Source organism: Chelonia mydas, chromosome 2, assembly GCF_015237465.2.
Source record: "Chelonia mydas isolate rCheMyd1 chromosome 2, rCheMyd1.pri.v2, whole genome shotgun sequence".
NCBI lineage: Eukaryota > Metazoa > Chordata > Testudines > Cheloniidae > Chelonia > Chelonia mydas.
Window position 1 is genome coordinate 196,362,105 of NC_057850.1, and position 20,083 is coordinate 196,382,187.

At 38.5% G+C, this 20,083-nt stretch overlaps 1 protein-coding gene across 39 annotated transcripts in view; it reads left to right on the forward strand.

Moving 5' to 3' along the window:
• Positions 1–20,083, forward strand: part of SATB1 (SATB homeobox 1) — a 108,416-nt gene that overhangs the window by 39,928 nt on the left and 48,405 nt on the right. For 21 of the 39 annotated variants that reach the window (XM_043540962.1, XM_043540966.1, XM_043540954.1 and 18 more), the window contains 2 exons: positions 11,337–11,448; positions 14,634–15,088. In XM_043540962.1, the coding sequence (XP_043396897.1) occupies positions 11,337–11,448; positions 14,634–15,088 (567 nt within the window). Of the gene's footprint in view, positions 1–5,595; positions 5,708–8,447; positions 8,477–11,336; positions 11,449–14,633; positions 15,089–20,083 lie in introns of all 39 variants that reach the window. The other 18 variants (XM_037890444.2, XM_043540947.1, XM_043540948.1 and 15 more) reach the window with 1 other exon arrangement.

Sequence of the window (20,083 nt, forward strand, 5' to 3'; positions counted from 1 at the left end):
ATCTCAACTCTGACTTGAATGCTCACTGAGGATTATTTGAGAGGATGAGGGGGGATTTTTTTGCAGGTTCTGAAACCTGCAAGCAAACTCTCTTACAAAGCTTCATTTAAAAAAAAAAAAGTGATGTAGAGTTTCCTCTTCACTTCCCACCTTGTCTCCTCAAAATAAATGCTAGGGGAAGGGTGAGGTCTCTGTCTACTTCCTTGGATGACTTCTCAATGGAAAAATAAGTATCAAATTCCTTTGATGCCTTGCAGCATTTATTGGAGGACAGGTTTTTCAGTCCTGAGCACAGTGAGTAAACCTCAAACACTTGGCAGCAGCCTGAGACCTGTCTCCCTCCAAATCTTGGAATAAACAAGCTAAAGAAATCTGTCTTCCCCAAGGGTGAGAAGACATAAAAGGCTCTCCTCATATATGAGAGTCTAGAGAATACTTAATTCTGACAAGTTCCCTAACTCTAAACATAATATATCCAGAGTCTCAAAACATTACAAGCTTGAGAAGAGTTATTTCTCAGAGTAGGGTAATGTGCTTTTGTGTGATCTTGATGTGGCCTAGTTTGCTAAAAAGGATCCATATCTTTAAAAGATATTGTGGCTCTGAAGGAGATTATCAATAGAAAAAATGGACTCAATGATGAGAAAGGACAGTGAAACTTCTGCTAAGACCCTCACTACTAACATCTTTTCTGGGGCGAGGAGGAATAAATCTCTCTCTCAACCTGGCTAGTGCTTGCCATGGAAAAGTATGTCTTGTTAGGATATATTTTTTAAAATACTATATCCCTCTCCCAAAACTGTGTGTTCCCATGTGTCAAAATATCCTCTAAAAGTAGATGGGCCAAACACAGCTCTGTTCTCAGGTGTGTTTTCTGAATGTACCTTACAGTGAATTCAAATGTCTTTTCCAGTACCAGGAACTCCAGAAGTTTTCAGGGGTATATTCCCCATTTTTTGTTCAACAAAAACAAAAGGAGCCACATGTGTGGTGAAACCCAAACCATCAGTTAATGGTATACAAGGAATTAAAAATGTAGATTTTCTCCAGGAAGTAATTGTTGCAGCAGAGCCAAGGGATTTCTTTGAATCAACAGATCATCAATATGGATATCACTATGACAAGCAGTTATCAAAAATCAATGAGATTTGTCTTAATGTTTACAAAACTGGACAGGATATTGGATCTTTCCAGTGTAGTTGGACTTTTTTTTTTAAAAAAAAACCTCTCATTGCTAAAGCTAGCATCATGGGGAGAGACCGTGCGTAACTTGCTCTACTAGAGAACTGCTTAATGAAATCTTCATTTTATCCATCAAAATCCGTTAGCACTTGATAAATGAACTTTAAACATTTTAGTCTCAGATTCATTGAAAACTTCAAAAAGGGCTCGATGCCTCTTGTTCAGACCCTAGTGCACTTTAGAGTCCATTTTGGCGGAAAGGACAGAGTCATTCATCCCATTCTTCCTCCATAGAGCTAAATATACTAAATGAATGGGGCATTGTCTGATTTAGGGTCACTATAGATAAACTGAACACTAACGCCTTATGTGGTGCTGTGGAAAAAAGCCTAATATGATTATTGTATGCAGTGCTGTTGTAGCCGTGTTGGTTCCAGGACAGTACAGAGACAAGGTGAGTGAGGTAGTGTCTTTTATTGGACCTACTTCTGTTGGTGAGAGCAACAAACTTTCAAGCTTGCCCAGAGAAGAGACTTGAAGAAGAGCTCTGGGTAATATTGGAAGCTTGTCCTTTTCACCAGCCAAAGATGTCATCTGACACACCTTATCTCTCTAACATGATTAATAATCAGGTTTATTGTGGGTAATGCCAAAAAAAATCCAGCCACGACTGGGCCCCTATTTTGCTAGGCGCTGTACCAACACAGAATAGCAGATGATCCCTGCCTTCCCAGAGTTTACACTCTAAATAGACAAGACAGACACGCAGGGTGGAGAATGGAAAGAGTTTAAGCCACAAGCAGAATCAGCTGTGTGATGGTGGTAAGTGGCATGTTCCACCTTTTTTTTTCTAGGTGGGTTTAGTTAAGAGGGGCTAAGCTAAATTTAAAGAAAGTTGAAAGGAGAGGGGACATGGAAGGGAAGGGTGGGCAGGCGACAGGGCAGTGGGGAAGAGAGTCTGAGGGGCAGATGAGGAGTGAAATTGAGATGAAGAGACAGAGAGAGAGTTGGGGGAAATAGCCCATCAGGGCAGGGCAGAGAAAGTTCTGTAGAAACTTCTCTGGATGTCCAAAGGTCCCTGCTTCTACAACTGTTCCTATGGGCTGGAGTCTCTGGCTGGTTCCTCCCCACAGATTTTCTGCAAGGCCATGTGACTGGAAGAAGCAACCAGCTGGGTCCGAGTGCCCCCAGAGGATGGGGGAGGGTTTTCCCCTCACAGTTCTGGGTCCAAAAAGGTGCTGAAGGGAAAGGGGGTCCCATTTTATACACACACCCAGTGCAGCAGTCCCTGCTTTGACTGCTTGGATGTATCAACACGCAAGTTACTTACAGGAGTAAGGAGGTGAAGTTACCTTTTTATACGGTATCCGTTAGACCACTACTGGAATATTGTGTCTACGTCTGGTGTGCATACTTTTTAAAAGGATGTGAAAAATTGGAAATAGTTGAGAGAAGAGCTGCAAAATGGATTGGTCGTCTGGTAAACATTTCTTGGATGAGCTCCTTTAGTCTCTTATTGCACCTGTTTAGACTTTTGAAGAGAAGGTTAAGAGGTGACTTAGTCTCTGTAACTTCACAGGGAGAAGATAGGATGCTAGAAGGCTTTTTTTTTCTAGCCATCAAAGACATAACAATATCCAGTGGCTGAAAGTTGAAGTCAGCAAAGTTCAAACTGAGAAATCAGACAGATTTTTAACAGTAAGGGTAGCTAACCAGTGGATCAGATTATCAAGAGATGTTATACATTTTCCATGTCTTGAAGTCTTAAAATTAAAATTGGAGGTCTTTCTGAAAGTTAGAAAGAAATATGCTGTAGTTTAACCACAAGTTGTTGGGATAGATTCAGAAATTGCTGAGTGAAATTCTGTGAACAGCTTTATGTTGGAAGCCAGATTAGATGATCATAATGGCCCCTTCTGGCTTTAAAAATCTATTCTATTTACATAGGAGAGTAGATCAAAGAAAGATTTGATCCTGAACACCAAAATGAATTTTGCAAGACCATCATTAATGATACTCAGTCTGATGACTTCTTGTCTGGACATTGTGCCTTAGGGCTCAGCTTCATGCCAAACAACTGGTGCCTTGCCTAGCAGAACAGTGGAACCAGAGAAAGGACTTGCTGAAAAAACGTGTCATAATCCCTAGCAAGGAAATCTTTCTTAATTTGGTGGACAATATTGTGCAACTTTCAGGAGCCCCTTTACTGGAACCAAACTGGAGAATTACCACAGCAGATGGTCAGGGCTCATGTGCTCTCAATCTGTAGAGAGAAAAGTAAGTCTTTCTGCAGGAAGGAATATACAGTTTTTGGATACTCAAAGCAGTCTTTAATTAACTAATTGCAAAAGGACTCTCCTTTCTGACAAATGATTTGTACCAATAAAACCTTAGTCATGTCATACCTGGGAAAAAAAAAAAAGATGGAACCAGGAATTTGAAAGTCAATTAGGAAGTCAGAGGTATCCTATCCTCCTAAGAACAGAACTGTCACAGGTAAATGCAGTTCATCTAGCAAGAAGATTGAATGGAAAAGAGAATTGGATAAGGCAAAGATAAAAATAAGGAATGCTCAGTTTTTCAATGTCTTAACAGAACAGTCTGTGGAGACTCCAGACTTTGACATCAGGTGTCCCATGTCTTCTGCTCGTACAAGTGTGTGCTAGCTCTAGCAATAGATATGTTCTCAGTACCCTTCACCTGCAGTTTTCTGTTTATGTTCCCTTCTTTTCCTCTTATGCCTGAAGACCTGAGAGCACCATGCAGGCAAACAGCAAATTTAATCTTAATTGCTTAACCAAGTTGCCTTTGAGAGCCAGGGTTGCTGATCTGAAATGGATAGTAGCTCAAGCACCTTTCGCTATCCATATCCTCCTTTTTTGTGGGTTGCCCTGCTGGAAGACTCAGCCCAGAGACTCAAAAGTTTAAGTTACAGTCACTGGAAGGTGAACGCTGAAGTCAAGTATTCTCAGATGAAGTAATGTAGACTCTACTTCTGAAAACACAAGGCCATTTTCATTCAATGAGATAAAGCTAGGAATCTGTTTTCTATTGCCACTATTTTAGTCATTTTCAGATTTTATCCAAGTTGATTTCAGGAAGAGTCTAGTCAGCAGCACACTTAAATCTCAAGCCTTTGCTGCTGGAAGCCCTTGTACAGACTTTAGGTAGTGGACAATAATTTCAAGATTGACTCCTGATCTTTTGGTGTCTCCATTTATGGGTGCTCAACTTGAGACATTTTAAAAGGGAAGGGGTGACTTTCAAAGGGTGGGTGCTCACCACTTTTTGAAAATCAGCTCTCTTTAAGGGGACTCAAGTTAGGCACCCAAAAACTAAGACATCAAAAATCACAAAAATGGCTGAAAGCGTCCTTTGGATTTCTGCCATTTCCAGTTTCCCCATTTCTTGTGAATTGGTATGTGTGAATTAGCATTTCCCACCTACCCTTTTATTTTTTAATGATTTATTGTTGAGCCTTTAGACTGTGGATATGAGACTGGTATCTTGGAAAGCAGACTTTTTTTTTTCTGCTTTATTTATATCCATCAGGAGAGTGGGAGATTGCTTCTCTGTCATGTAAATTTCCAATCTTCACATTACAACATGACAGAGCAATGCAAGAATCTGTAGTTCATTCTTATTTTTCATTCTACACTTCAGATTCTTTTTTTACCAAAATAAGAGGTTGTGGCAGTCCTCATTATAATAGAGGCAATTTTCAGTTCTCTCTGTACGGAGACAAAGCCTTTAGAAGCAGTGGGAAAGGGGGAGGAGCTAGTCTAAATTAAATTACTTCTATGATGTAGAAGGTGTGCGAAGGGCAAGGGTGGTATTTTAGTTTTTGGAAAGCCTCATTTTAATCATTTTTAGGACCGCCTTCATGCAATTTTAATTTATATGACCAGCACTTGCTTTACAGATCATCATAGTTCTCATGACCTTGGCAACAGTACGGGGTCAAATCTTCATCCATATGCACTGACAAAGGCACAGACAGTCTTCTCACCATCAGAAATGTATCTCTGTCCATCTAATTTTTTTCTTCAACATATTTATAGTGGGCATGACAAAGCAAATTCCTATGTCACTCATATTTCAAGGTAATAAAGAGTCTTAAAGGGGTGTGTATGTGTGTGTGTTAACCAGCCCAGTTTAACATTCCATGTCCTAAAAACAACTCATGGTGTCTAGATATTTTGCATTTGTAATTCTGGTTTTAGTGTAAGTGTCAGAGAATTATTATCTGTATGTCAGTACATCAGGCACCAGCTTGCATCTTCCAAGTGTGTGGAATGGCATAATCTCAAATGATGTGTAAACTCTTGGGGCCATGGACTGTCTCTGACTATGTATTTACCTGATTGGGCCTATATGCACAACTGTAGTTTTAATTAAATAATATTTCAACAGGAACTTAAAGTAACTTCTGAGATCTCAGTCTGCACTCAGACTATGTTGTTTGAGATTTCTACCACTGTTATTTTATTGATCCAAGCAGCTTCCTTACTGTCCTCCACTGTTGGTGAGTTTTGTTTATGATAAAGTTCCTTTGGGTAAAGTTCTACATTGAGATATGCACGGTTCCTCCTCTTTTAATCCCCCCGCCCCCAATCTAGAGCTGTACTCTGTTCTTAAATTAAGCACCATTTAAACTTTATCTAGGGACTGAAACAGAGATTCACAGTTCGGATATTTGTTAGGAAGATTATAGTGGTGGTAGCAAAGTATACTGCCTTGCCAAATATCTAGGTATCTAAAGTGATGAATTTATGGAAGTGAAAATAGATAGAACTCTAAAAGTTTGGTTTAAAAAAAAATTGGAGCCAGTCCTTTGACAGATTGTTCAGTAAATGTTCGTTTTATTGAGAATTATAAAAAAGGTGCTTAACGCTTCTGTACCATTAATATAATACATTAAAAGGTTACTGTCAAGATTAGTGTTTCAATTCTGAAAATTGACTGTAGGGGTTTATGGGCAGCTCTGTTCATATTCTGCTTGGAAGATAAGATATCTTACTTTCCACTTGACAAAATCATTACATTGTTATAAGGCTTTATATTGAAGAGCTTGATAAATGGCAAAACATAAATAAAACTCCATTGAAAAGGGAGAGAATTATATGTGCTCCATTTATGGTAAACCAAATTTAACAGATGCAGATTACATGCAAGACAAGGTTGTGAAAATAGCCAGTGTCAAAACAGTGCAGAATTGAAGTTGTTTAGTGTTCAGTCTGCAATGTCTGCTATCGCTACAGTACTCCATTTCAAAAGCATACATTCCTTCCTACAGAAAAAATGCAGATTCCTTAGTTGAAATTAATTAGCATTCAGAAAGCAGATAGCATGTTTTTGGGTATTCATGGGATCTCTGTTTGAAAAAATGTTTTTAACTTGTAAAAATGTGTTGCAACACACAGATGGGAAGAAAAAGAAAAAAAATCTCTTTAGCAAGCACTGTGTGTAAAAGGAATATTACATTTTGCACGCTCCTGATTACCCTATATAAACAGTTTTTGACATCTGTCTTTATAGTTTGCGAGGAGAGGAAGACTTTGTTAAAAGAGCCATTTTTATACAGCAGTCACCATTTCAGTCTTGCTTTACCTGTATTATGAAAGCAGATGGTCTGCATGTCTTTTGAATATTTATAACTATCAAAAACAATCTCTTGCTATTCACCCTTAGGCTTATGAGATGTCAGGACTGTTCTGGTTGGGAAAAAAATCATCTTGGGTGTTTACAGAAAGAGGATTACATTAAGCTGAAATGACTATACATTTTCCAGTTTAATATTTGTCCATCAGCTGTTTAATCGTATTTAGATAATTGTGTAAATAAGTTGTTGCAGCCCTTGCCCCCTCCACTGATAGAGCTTGAAAGCTTTAAACACCGATGAACCAGTTTCATAAATGCTTCTCTGCCCCCAAACCCCCCTTCAGTTAAACAATCAGAAAGGCCTAAATAAGTTTTGGTTATGATACCACTTTGAGGGGGAAATTTCATACCAAAAAATCCTTAATATCTAGCTCAGAGTCCTGTAAGGGAACTGTTGTCTCTGGAACCCTCTACTAAGTCTGTTAGCATGTATTTGTTCTGTGCAAATACTGCATCCCAAATACCCTTTGATGAGGTTGTTTTCTGTGCTTCAGTCTTATGTAAGAGTAATTTTAAGGTTATTATTGGGGAAGTTTTGGGACTGTGGGGCTTAAGTGTTTTTGACTGGAAGCTGAGCAATCACTGATAACAGATTTTGCTGTGGTTGGTTGATTTGGCAGGAAAGCATGAACAGTTTTGGTTTGGATGATTGAATTAACCTGATTAACATTGTTTTTGTTGTTTTGCAAAAAGGACAACAATACATTTTTAGTCATAACTGACCAGTTTTTTACCTGGTTGATGAGCAGTCTTACAGGAAACAGTGAAGGAATACTTCACAGAAAGTACCTACAGTGGCAGCTGAAATGACCAGAGAGAATCAAACATAAAATTCCTTCTCTTGCCTAGTGAAACACATCATATATTGGCTTCCAACATCATAATGTAAAAGGTGGCTGACGCTGGCTTTTTTTTTTTTTTTTAAGAGCAATGGACATATAAAAAACTTACTTTCTAGAGAGTGCTTGAAACTTCTTGGAGAGCACCTCATGCCTATTTATCATATCTATGATACTTAACCTTTTGAGGGGATGAGATTCAGTTTTTAAAACTACGTTCTAAGGAAACCTAAGCTGAACTTGAGAACCAATTCTAGCCCTATTCCACCACAATTACGGAAGACCTAACTGTAAACCATGTATCTGGCTGAAAAAGAAAACTCAGGCTGCAACAGATGATATCCTTCCAGAGTAGTGGGGCTTGGCGGGGGAGGGATAGTTCAGTGGTTTGAGCTTTGGCCTGCTAAACCCAGGGTTGTGAGTTCAATCCTTAAGGGGGCCATTTAGGGATATGGGGCAAAAATTGGGGATTGGTCCTGCTTTGAGTAGGGGGTTGGACTAGATGACCTCCTGAGGTCCCTTCCCACCCTGATATTCTATGATTCTGTCAAGGTGGCACCATTTCAGATCGGCTCTTCATCAGACTCTCAAAACAGATCTGCAAGTACTGTACATGTACTTGCAGGATGTGTGTGTGGTGTATTTGTGTGTGTGTGACACTTTGGATCCTAAAGCAACTTGGTCCGAAGGATAAGGTTGTGGGAGGTTCTCTAAGACTTTGAGATCTATGGCCAACTTATACGGTTTATCAATTTTCTTTCACAGAAAGTGTGAAAGCTGTGGCCAGATCATGGGTGAGTACTGTGATGCATTTGAATATGTCTGAGATTTATTCAGGCTGCACGTTGTGCTAGCTCATCTTCCATGTTCTTGGGAAGCATCTACAGCTATAGGCTGTACATTGGATATATCTGGATAAGGAATTTTAAATGGTCCAGTCATGGACCATGAGACAATCTAGTTTAACACTTGTGGACTGTTTGGTCATGGAGAAATACAAGGCACTAACAAAGTTTGAGGGCTTTTTGCATGTAGTGTAGCCTGTGGTTGAGAGGGAGAAACCTCAGTATGCCTAAGATCAAGATTCTGGTTCCCTTAAGAATGTTGGGAATATCTTCCAAGACCGAGAGACACACCATGAGCTTCTGAAAACAATGGTACAGGCAGATCAAGAATGGAAACAGTGAAGAAAAGGTTTGGTGAAGGTTCTTGATGGATTAACAAGATATGAACATTTTACTAGATTTGTAAAACTGTTGCCTTAAGTGAATTAGCAAATGAACCACAGTAGTTTGCATATTTGTGTGAAATGTTCTCGAAGAGCCCACTGTTAAAGAGGGACTTTCAGACTGGGAAAACTTTAGATACAACTACATTGTTCGTGTCTTTCACTGTTTCCCTTGCCAATCTTGCTAATTCTTAGATTGTGAGGTGAAATTGTGGTCTCACTGAAGTCAATGGGAGTTTTACCATTAACTTCAAAGGGACCAGAATTTTACCCATGTTGTTTACACAAGAGTTTTCACTCAGCCTATCAGTTCCTTCTGTTTGGTCCTACAGTGAGGTCACAGTGCTGAACTGATGATATCCTATTTCTTTGGTAACAGACCGTGATGTCATAAACACAGGATTATAACTTCATTGTGAGATGAAGTTGAATGACATTTAAGTGGAGATGAGGACAGCAAGTCTTAGGCAGACATCTTTAATATCAGGAGGCACACTGAAAGTATTATTAACTTTTTTGTATCATAGCAAGAGAGAGATGAGACGAGATCAGAGATGAGCCAGATTTTTAAAAATTAAAACCTAAATTTCACCTGCAAAAGATGCACGTGCACACACACAAAGTGGGCTGTGAAGTTGCCAATTTTGCATGTACAGAGGCAGGTTTTACATGCACCATAACCAGTTCATTTATTCATATGTATTGCAGATGCGACTCATGATTTTTTTTTTTTTTTTTTTTATGTTGTCATGTGCACCAGCTGTCCCCATGGGGAGTGGTCAGATCTGTAAGGGAACCTAAAACCACAATTTTAGTAGTATCCGACATCAATGATATTGTCATTGTGCTGGAAATAGAAATTGGATTCAGTTAAGGTTAGTTTTAGATGATTCAGGCTGTAGATAGTGATCTGTCAAGATTTCCTTATACTGTTTAATAGATTTCTAGTTCACTTGAAAAACACTGGGTTAATGTAAAGGAATAGTAAGCACTTAAAGACTATATATTTTTGGTGGTTTATGGAAAAACGTGAAGATGGCTATAAAGTGGTAATTGTCTGATACATTCATTACAGGATTTCTGTAGTAGGGTTTCCATATTTTGCCTTATTAACATGTCAGCATAACTGTTTTGGGATCTAAGAAATTCACATATTACTGAACAGCATGTTATAAAATGAATGCTTATAATGGACTCCAGTAGAATCAATAATCAAGATAACCAGTGTGTGTTAGATCAGGAATAGTTTGTAATAGACAGACTTAGAGGAATATTTACTGCCTTTGTCCCCAAACTGGCTTTGCTAGTGGTTATTACAATTCATATAACAAAGGCCCCATGCTGTACGTTGATTTCACCATAGCACAAATATAATGAAATGTTATATGCAGGCTAGCAAAGGAAACTTAATAATCAGGGCTTTGTCTTCTAGAGAGTCATTGTGTTCTAAATATGCTGGACAATTCCTTTAGTTATGCTAATAGTAGTTATTTTCCGCATTAAATACTATTGAAATTCATCAGTCTATTGGAATTGCACTCACTGATTTTTTTTGTTGATCACACATCCTATCACAAAAATATATTGCCTATATTGAGTGTAATTTTTAACTTGCAACAGTGCATCAGTGTGCAAAACAATCTTGATTGATTTGTGAGACAGCACTTTATTGAAAGGTTATTTGGTTAAAATTTGGCACCTCCTTCTAGCTAACCAACTTCTTTCTAAATATATCCTAAGTTTAATAATTTTAAAATGTCTGAAATTCTTTAGTATATTTTATGATTAATCTGCAGTCCTACAATTAAGCACTTAATGGCACAGTACCTAGAGTTGAAGCTGACAATGAGAGTGTTTCTCAAAGTTGTTCCCTATGAACAGTTTGTTTGGTTAAGAAGAGTGCATCCACTCTTGTGCAGCATTGCTTTAAACCACTCTTCTGCAGTCCAGAAGACCTCATTCTGGATTAAATTTCCCCCCATGATTCTCTGGGTTCTGGGCTGCACACAGGTGACATGAAGGGAATGGGCATATCCTTAGCAGTGTTGTGTGGATCTAGGATGGGTCAATTTCAGCTGAAAGCAGTAGAAGTACTAATAAATGACACTTTCAGAATTTAGGATTTTAATTCTTAATCTGTTGAAACCACACCTCATCTCTAGTGGTCTAAGATTCTTAGAGTTGATAACTTTAGTATTTTCTCAGTGGATTTGTTTTTTGTTCTCATTTACAATGTATTTGGTATATGATTTTAAGCTTGATTAATGGATTTAAAGAAATTTAAAGCTCTGGGCAAAAGGATTAAAAATGCAGGATGGTGCTCAGACTCTAAAAATATTATGGTTTCAACAATTGAAATAATTTCTCTTTCTCAATTTGTGCTGCTATGTGTTACAGATGATTTTTTCCCCCCCTTTTTCATGCAGAGTATGATTTCTTCCATTGTGAACAGCACTTACTATGCAAATGTCTCAGCAGCAAAATGTCAGGAATTTGGAAGGTGGTATAAACATTTCAAGAAGGCAAAAGATATGATGGGTAAGCAAAAAAGTTGCAGTGGTGGTGGCTATATACCATTACACATGTGTCAAGGTCTGTCACAGTCCTATAAGAAGCTAGAGCTCTTCAAGATGAATGTAGCATGCTTTTTTTTAATGAAGGTGCGGGGAGTATATATATAATGAGAGAATTAATTTCAATAAATATTTGTTATTAAACCAGCCAAACTGACTTGGCTTGTCTGACATGCAGGAAATTGGAATAAGATATAAAGTTGTCATTTTGTAAATCTGAAACCTACCACGGCCTAGAATAATTTATTTATTTTTATTTTTTTAAAAAGCTTTATGTAGAACTGTGAAAGATTGTGAATTTGTGGATTTTTTTCTAAAATGGTAAATTTATATTTTAAAGTAACAAGTCTGTAGTTACTGTAACAAATTGTAGTCTACTCTCCATCACTCTCCTCCTACAAGAAGCTTATGAATTAACAAATGAACTATATCTTGCTGTAACTTCTGGGGATGTAACTTCAGTCCATTATGACAAGGGCCTTGTTATAGCTATTGGGACAAGTTTTTTCTGATTACAGTAAGGCTATAGTGTACATGTATATTATAGGATTATAATAAATTAGTTGGTGAGATATATTGATTCTTTAATGTGTTTATAAATGTCTTTCACGGTTTGTTTTTTTAAATCAATTAATCTAAATGTGGGCATTTTACATCAGCTTCTACATAATAATTTTCAAACTGTTTTTGGAATGAAGAAAACGGAGTCTAATTTGGTTTGAATTTTGAGCATGTTCTAGCTTTTAGTATTTAAAGCAAAACCATTCATCTACCAAAACGGGTTCCTTGCCTTTTATAGCTTAAGGCAGTAATGAAGACAATGCATCACTTTTGTGGTAATTGCTTGAATTACTGTTCCAAGTGAATGGCACACTTGGGTTGATCTCTGCTTTCAGTTAGTGAAAACAGAAGGCTGCTTTCCTTAAACTTGTTTGTAGCTTCTGTGTAATGTTAACTTCAGCAATGTCAGATTTTTCGGTAAGTTTAGAGTCTAAAACTGTATTGCCCCTCTGAGGTCTGTGTTAAGGCTTGATCCAAAGCCCACTGAGATCTGTGGAAAGACTTATACTGATGCCAGTGGGCCTGATCCTTGTGCCAATCTCCCCACTGCACAGAAGGGGGTTTGGCCATCTCCACAGAATATGCAAGCCAGGGGTAATGGGAATACAGCCACAAAGTCCACACTACATCTCCTCATAAATCATAGTAGCTGGTGAAACTAGAGAGAGGCTCCATGATGACAGTAAGCTGTGGGTCCTCACCAGAGTTTGGAGAAATGGGGCCTCTTTGTAGAAGAACCCCCGTCTTTCCTGCGTGCTTGACAGGACAGTGTGAGGGGAATCTGTGTGAGGGAATCCATGGACAGATTTCTTCTTATAGACTCCCCTCTGACAGGAGGGTGATCTGCTGAATAATTGTTAATGAAGAATATTAATTACTGTGAAAATCGTATATATGTTTTTCTCCCTTCTCATAAACTGGGATTTGTTCCTTACGCTGATATTTTTATTTTTTGCCTCTTTAGAAATATTGCCAGTAAATGAAACAAATTTTGAACAAAGATCTATTCCAAATAAATCTGGTTTAAAGGAGCCCTGTCAGATCAAAGTTGGCCAAAAGTTTGATGGGGGCAGGGGGCCTCTTAATAAAATCTAAAGGAGTCTTAATATAACCTGGACTGTTCCAGTGCTACGTATGCACTCTGCTCAGCTGTAAGGGAGTCTAAATTGTCCACAGAGGCACTGGAAGTTAGAATAAAAGGTGTGACTAGCTCAGAGGGAGTGTCTGGGGAAGGTGCCAGTAAAAAAAAGTTTAGCTGTGCTTCAAGCACTGAAACAATGATACATGGCAGGCTATAAGATAAAGCAGCCTGTCCTCCTTCCCTACCCCAGTCTCTCTCTCATCCAGATCCTTGAGCGTGGCTGAAGAGTAGCTCAGGAATGAGGAAGGTATAGGTGGCCTTTGTCCACTCCTGATGCTGCGTGCCAGTACAGTCCAACAGCATAATTTAATATTAAATTATTCTGGTCTAACAGGCCATAGGATTGATACAGCAACGAGGAATTAGCAGGGTACAGGGATGTCTAGATTGTTTGTCCTTCTCCATCCCATCTGGGACCTGTAGATATAGTAGGGAAGATTCTGCAGGAGTTGAAGTTCATGGGTGCAACACAAGCAGCCAGTGGGTCCATATGCCAGAGTGAGGCTGCTCCCCAGTAACAACCATGACTAGGCTTTGCATGTCTGCACCGAGAGTTGTGCACGCTCATGCTTACGGAGGGGCCTCCCTGAAGTCCTTTAGAGGTGGGTAGCACTGCTCACCATTCCCTCTCCTGTACTCCATCTCTTCCCTTTATCTAGTTTTTGCTTCCTGATTTTTGGGCCCTTGGTTATTGACAATGTGTTAGACCAGGAGTGGGGAACCTAATTTTCTATCACGGGCCATTGACCCACAGAAAAAATCAATTGCGGGCCACACACAAATAAAAAGCACCTTTAAATTACATGTTTCAGAGTCGCATCCGATGAAGTGAGCTGTAGCTCACGAAAGCTTATGCTCAAATAAATTTATTAGTCTCTTAGGTGCCACAAGTACTCCTTTTCTTTTTAATTTACAGAATTATTTTAGAGAACTGTAAAATGTTCAACTCCTCTGTCCCCGGAGGCACAGAGGCTCGGCGCTTCCCGCACTGTGGCGGGGCGAGCCGCAGGCCATAGGATTCCCACCCCTGCTTTAGACCCATATGACTGTGCATCCTCACTGCAAACATGGTTTTTGTTGTTTGTTTTTTAATTTAGTGGCTTTTACATTCCCCTTGTCCATACCTTCAGGAAAGGATCCTCCCTCGCCATACTTAGACCAGATGAGACAGGGTTTTACTGAATCCCCACTAGTTCATCCTAGACACAACTGTCTGGTGTGCCATGCATGTGTGTTCGTTCTTCTTTTTAATTCACTGCACCATCCTTTGAAGGCCAGAAATGTAAGATTACACAGGAATGGTGTTGCTATTAAACTTCTTATGGGACTTACAATACAGTAAGCCAGAACCTAAATTAAGAGGCCTTCTTCTAAAGAGAGGAGCAATACTATTTTCAGTTAATCTATACTGGTATTTTGTCTAACTAAATGTTTCTTTTTCACTCTAGTTGAAATGGATAGTCTTTCTGAACTATCCCAACAAGGTGCCAACCATGTCAACTTTGGTCAGCAACCAGTCCCAGGGAACACAGCTGAACAGCCTCCATCCCCTGTTCAGCTTTCTCATAGCAGTCAGCCATCTGTTCGGACCCCACTCCCAAACCTGCACCCTGGACTTGTGTCAACTCCTATTAGCCCTCAGTTGGTAAATCAGCAGCTGGTAATGGCCCAGTTGCTGAACCAGCAGTATGCAGTGAACAGACTTCTAGCCCAGCAGTCCTTAAACCAACAGTACTTGAACCACCCTCCTCCCGTCAGTAGATCCATGAACAAGCCGTTGGAGCAGCAGGTGTCAACCAACACAGAGGTGTCTTCCGAAATCTACCAGTGGGTGCGTGATGAATTGAAACGAGCAGGAATTTCACAGGCAGTATTTGCACGTGTGGCTTTTAACAGAACTCAGGTCAGACTTTTTTGTTTGTTTGTTTTTTTAATGCAAGATTCTGTTCTTTTCAGTATTTGCCACCATTTCCATCTCTCACCTTGTTCGTTTCCTCCCCACTTTCCTCCTATGAAGGAGCCACCAGTACTGGCTTGTGCTAGTACATCTGTGTCTAAGTTGACCTGGTAGATAAACGTTAAGTTATCCACAGTGTGTGGAAATTCTCACCATTCTTAAACAGCTTTTATTGTTCCTCTCTTGTTCTAGATGCTATTCTTGGATAGGTTTCTCTCCTTTTGGAAATTACTACACAACAGCTCTACCCAGAGCCAAGCTCAAAGCCACTCACCGAATCCCTTTCTATGTTGTAAAGATGCAGCTGTGCAATTAACACTGTCTCTGTCTCGCATCATGCATATGTGTATGCTGAACAAACTAACTGCAACACACTGCAGACTCTGCTGCTCCATATCCCAAATGTATTCTCAAACTCTGTTTTGTCATTAGCTATACTTAGCCTCCACAGCACCCAACTGGCTGTTACTATTTTCTTTTCCTGATAAGATTTGTTCTGTGACTACTACCAAATTTTTAAACATACCTCGACTAAAAGATATAGAATTTTTTTTATTATATATCAATTTGGATTTTAATTTTTAGATCTCCCACTCTTTCCATGTGTCTACTTTTAAAATTAAACTTCATATTAAAACATTTAATTTTTCTGAGTACCAGTGTTCAGACCAAAGTGTATACTGCAGCTGTCAAATGCAGTAAAAACTTAAGCTCTAGCAAAGCTGATACAACACTAATGTTAGCTTTTTACACTTGATTTAGAAGCTAATGCTGCTATAACTTCTTCTATAAGATTTTAACTTAATGCTATGCCACATGAAATTTAATGAAGACACACTATGAAAGAAATGACAATATATCTAATAAGCATAACAAAACAAATTATAATTTTAACAGGCTAAAATATTCTTAATATGAACTATGAAAAAAACTGGCTTGGAATTCTGAAAATTTAAAACTTAGTGGGAAGGTATCTGACCAGTGTGTAATTTAACAATTATGTTCTGAGTAAAGTACATTTTGTGAAACTTTTTTGATTTAACTTTCCTTGTGTAATTTAAGAAAGAAAAAGAGAGTACACTTTAAATTCACTAATATTAGGTTTATATCCATGCACCATTTCCCACCATTATAAATTAGGAAAAGGAACTCCTTTAGCTGAGATAAAATATAGCTTCTGTGTTTTATGTTGTGATTTCTGTATAAGGTTGTAGTTTTTCTTAAACATGAATCCTTAGATCCTTAGCAGTAGTTGAGGTTTTTAGGATTGGGTCTTTTACACATTATTTCAGTGGGACGAGTGTATCTGAGTAGGATCAGGCTATGTCAGTTGAGGTGTGTGAATAAATATGCATGTGTGGGTTTTGATTGTGCTTTTACTTAACACACTTGCAGTATTTAACATTTCTGATTATTGGCACTATTTCCAATTGAAATAAATAATAGCTTCGAGTTATGATGGCCTGGGGCTGCCATCTTGCCTACAAGTAAAGCTGAGCAAATAATTCAGAGAATAATTTATTTAGTAGTTTTTGCCTCTTTCTGTTTGAATCGTGCATGAGCAGCTTGAGACCTCCACCCTTCAAAAATAGTTTATTTGTGTTTCCAAAATTTGCTAGTTAATTTTTGCACACAATTTTTAGTCTGTAGATTGTATACGAATGCATTCTTAGTATTTGATATTTGAAATTCAAGTTGGAATTGGTTAATTTTGATTGACCACCTAGCTCATATAGTACAGTATATTTTTATTTTGTGATTGGATTTGTGTAATCTTAGAATTAGGTTTCCAGTGCAAATACTCACACAAATTAGGAATTTGTTTAAAATTTACTGTTTCCAGGAATATTGTTGCCAATAAACTCATTAGGATATACTCAAATGGTCCAAAATGGGAGAAAACACCGTCAAAGTGAACTTGTTTTAAAAAGTCAAATGAGAAGAGGTGGAATCTTTCTCCCCCTTCCTCCCTCTCCTTCACCCCCCTCCCCCCCCAAAAAAACCCAAAACATTCATCCAGCTTTGCTTGAGTGAACAAACAGTAGTTGCCCTTGGAATCTTACAAATTGCCTTAGCTAATTAATTAAATACTTGCCGTTATGTTATCTGTGTATTTACAATATTGCATGGTATTGGATATAGAAAAGGTAGGGAACAAGATAGAAAGAAATAATGCAGATGCTGAGGGAACCTTAGACCCGAATCTTGCAGAGAGATATGCAAGCCTTACCTTGTGCCCCTGCAAAGCCCAATTGAAGTCAATGGTTCTTCACACATACACACAGTTTGCAAGACTGGGCCCTTAGCTAGTTATCTTAGGTAAAAAAGACAAGTTTAAGGGTCGCTGCTGCATTTAATGTTTACATTGTGTATATAAACCCATATTTTATAGATAAGCATATTTATTTTTAATCAGTGTATTCAGAATATATCTCCTTTAACTGGACTTAGGGGAAGAACTTTATGATTCATTACATCTTTCAGAGGTTATTTCTGAATACAGTGTATGTACATGTAATAGTTATTTTTATTTTTCAGTAGTGCAAAGTGAAAATGTTTGTTTAAATCCAGCTACTAAATTCTGAGTTAAAAACTAACCCAGGCTTAACTGTGACACGTTTAAAAACTGTCATAGGTATATTTTGAGCCTTTCTCTGAAACAGTCCAGGGACCATATTATGCCATCAGTTTTTAAGCAGAAGACTTCACCAAAATCAGTTAGGAGTTCTGTGTAAAAACTGATGGTCTGATATGGCCCCAGATGAGAGAAGAAACTTGATTTTCAGTATAGAAGTTAAAAAAGGAAATGACTTATACACTGAGAGTAATGCAGCATAACAGTCTGGCGTTCAGGATGGGCTTCAGTTTTGGTTAAACATGCTGGTGTAGGTGTCAGCACTTCTTATCTTACAGACTTTAATTCTGTCAGTATTACATTGTGATACTGGTATAAATATGCTTTAGGAAAGAAGAAATTCCTGATTACTTGAATGGTTGGTCAACACTTGGCTCCATTTTTCTGGGGATTTTTCTTTCAGGAAAAAATTCTTCTTAGATTAGAACTGCTTGTGCTAGGTCCCAGTCCATAGGAGACAGGAATTTGGTAAAATTACATCTGCTAGGGTTTTTTTAAACTATCTAAACATTATTTTTAGAAGATAGTGTTGCGGTTTTTTTACATACAGAAATTGACCAGATGCTTTTGATTATCCAAGAGAAAATTAAACAACTTCTTTTTCAAACTTCAGTGTTGGTACATACGTAGTTTTCAGTTAAGAATACGTTTGGCCAAGTGTAAAAAGAGAATAGTTGAGAAAGCTATAACGGAGTGAAAATTAGCATACTTTACATATGCAGTACATCATTTGCCTTTCTGATTTAAAGTAGCGTAGGAGAGTGGAACCCCCAGTCTGTTGCTGAACATTCCCAATTGTCCTGTAAGGTGGGCTTCAGTGCACAGTGAGCCTAAGGTTCTAGTGATTTTGCTGCTAGGAACCCCTGTGAAGGGAATGTGAAAAGAAGCAGTTGCCATTCTAGCCCAGTGGCTGAGAGAGACGTAGATTACATCCCCTTGGCCCCTCTTTGTGGTGCCCCATGCGAAGTTCATTTAGCCAAAATTTGTGTGAATTTCACCCCAAGTGTGGCTATCCAGATATATGCACATGGATAGCCACACTAAAATAAACCAAGCTGTGTTTCAGTTACGAGCTGTAAATGAATGAATAGATTGTATTCAGACTTTTTTTCATCTAAATTCAATGCATCATGCAGATAACACACATTTGTATAGTGAGAATATCCCACTGAAATACATAGGCTGAGCCCAATCCCTTACTGGGCGCAGATGAGGAGGGTGAGATGAAGAGGAGCCAGTCAGTTGTGGTTCCCTGAACCTTGCAGGGGTGGAGTACTTTAGAGAAGTCTCAGGTCTATAACAGTCAGAAGGGGCTGCCTACTTGCTAGGGGTTGCTGGAGTGCAATGCACTTTGGCCATACCCTTTATATTGGGGGGCAAGGAGAGGGAATGGCATAGGGTAGCTGCACAGACGTTACACCATGTGTATATGGATGGGAGGCTGTCTGCCCTGCTTTTTTCCTTTTGAAAAGTGTATCCACCCAGAGCCAATCACATGTAGTCAATGTGAAGAGTAGTGCACAATCATTTCAATAGTCTTATTTTAAAAATATTGCAAAAAATGCAGTAGATTTGCAGTGCTGTACACACACAAGTTGTTCAAGTCAAAGGTTAGGTTCCCACAAACAAGCCTGACACATTTCGCTTTAAGGCATAGGTTGAACCATGTGTATAGTACAGCAATGAGTACTTTGTACATTTCAAGCAAGAAGCTGTTAGTCATGCTTATGGTTCAAACCATAACTTTGGATTGCCTTTTTGTTTGTTTACACTTGACCATAACATACGTTGCCTAAACTCTGGTTTTGTTGTATCAAGGTGACTGCAAAGCACATTGTTCTCATCTACAAAAGCTCTTTGCCTAAAGAGAGGCTTGATTGGCTGCTTTTGCTATGTCTGAATGTAGATTGTCACTTTCTGTTCAGAAATCAAAAAATATTTTCTTTTTCTGAACATATCTGAATGTTTTTGATGGATACCTTCTCTTCCTCCCCTCCATTCAATCCATGTATATTTTGTTTAAAATATCAGCTTTTCTTGTGCTATTCATTCGTTTATGCCTTTTTAGTTTTTAAATGGTTGAGTACAACCAAAAATTATGTGAAAGCTTCTGGATATTTAAGACTACGCACCTACTAATTCTGGGCAATTACTGTTTTAAAGGGAAACCATTTGGGTGCAGCAAAGTGCAGACTGTCATTTTAAAACCTGAAGTTTATACCAATCACCTTGCTAGGCTTTTTTTCCTTTTTTCATTTTGTCTTTGGCACACTTTATTTTCCAGTAAAATGAAGAATGAAGATGGA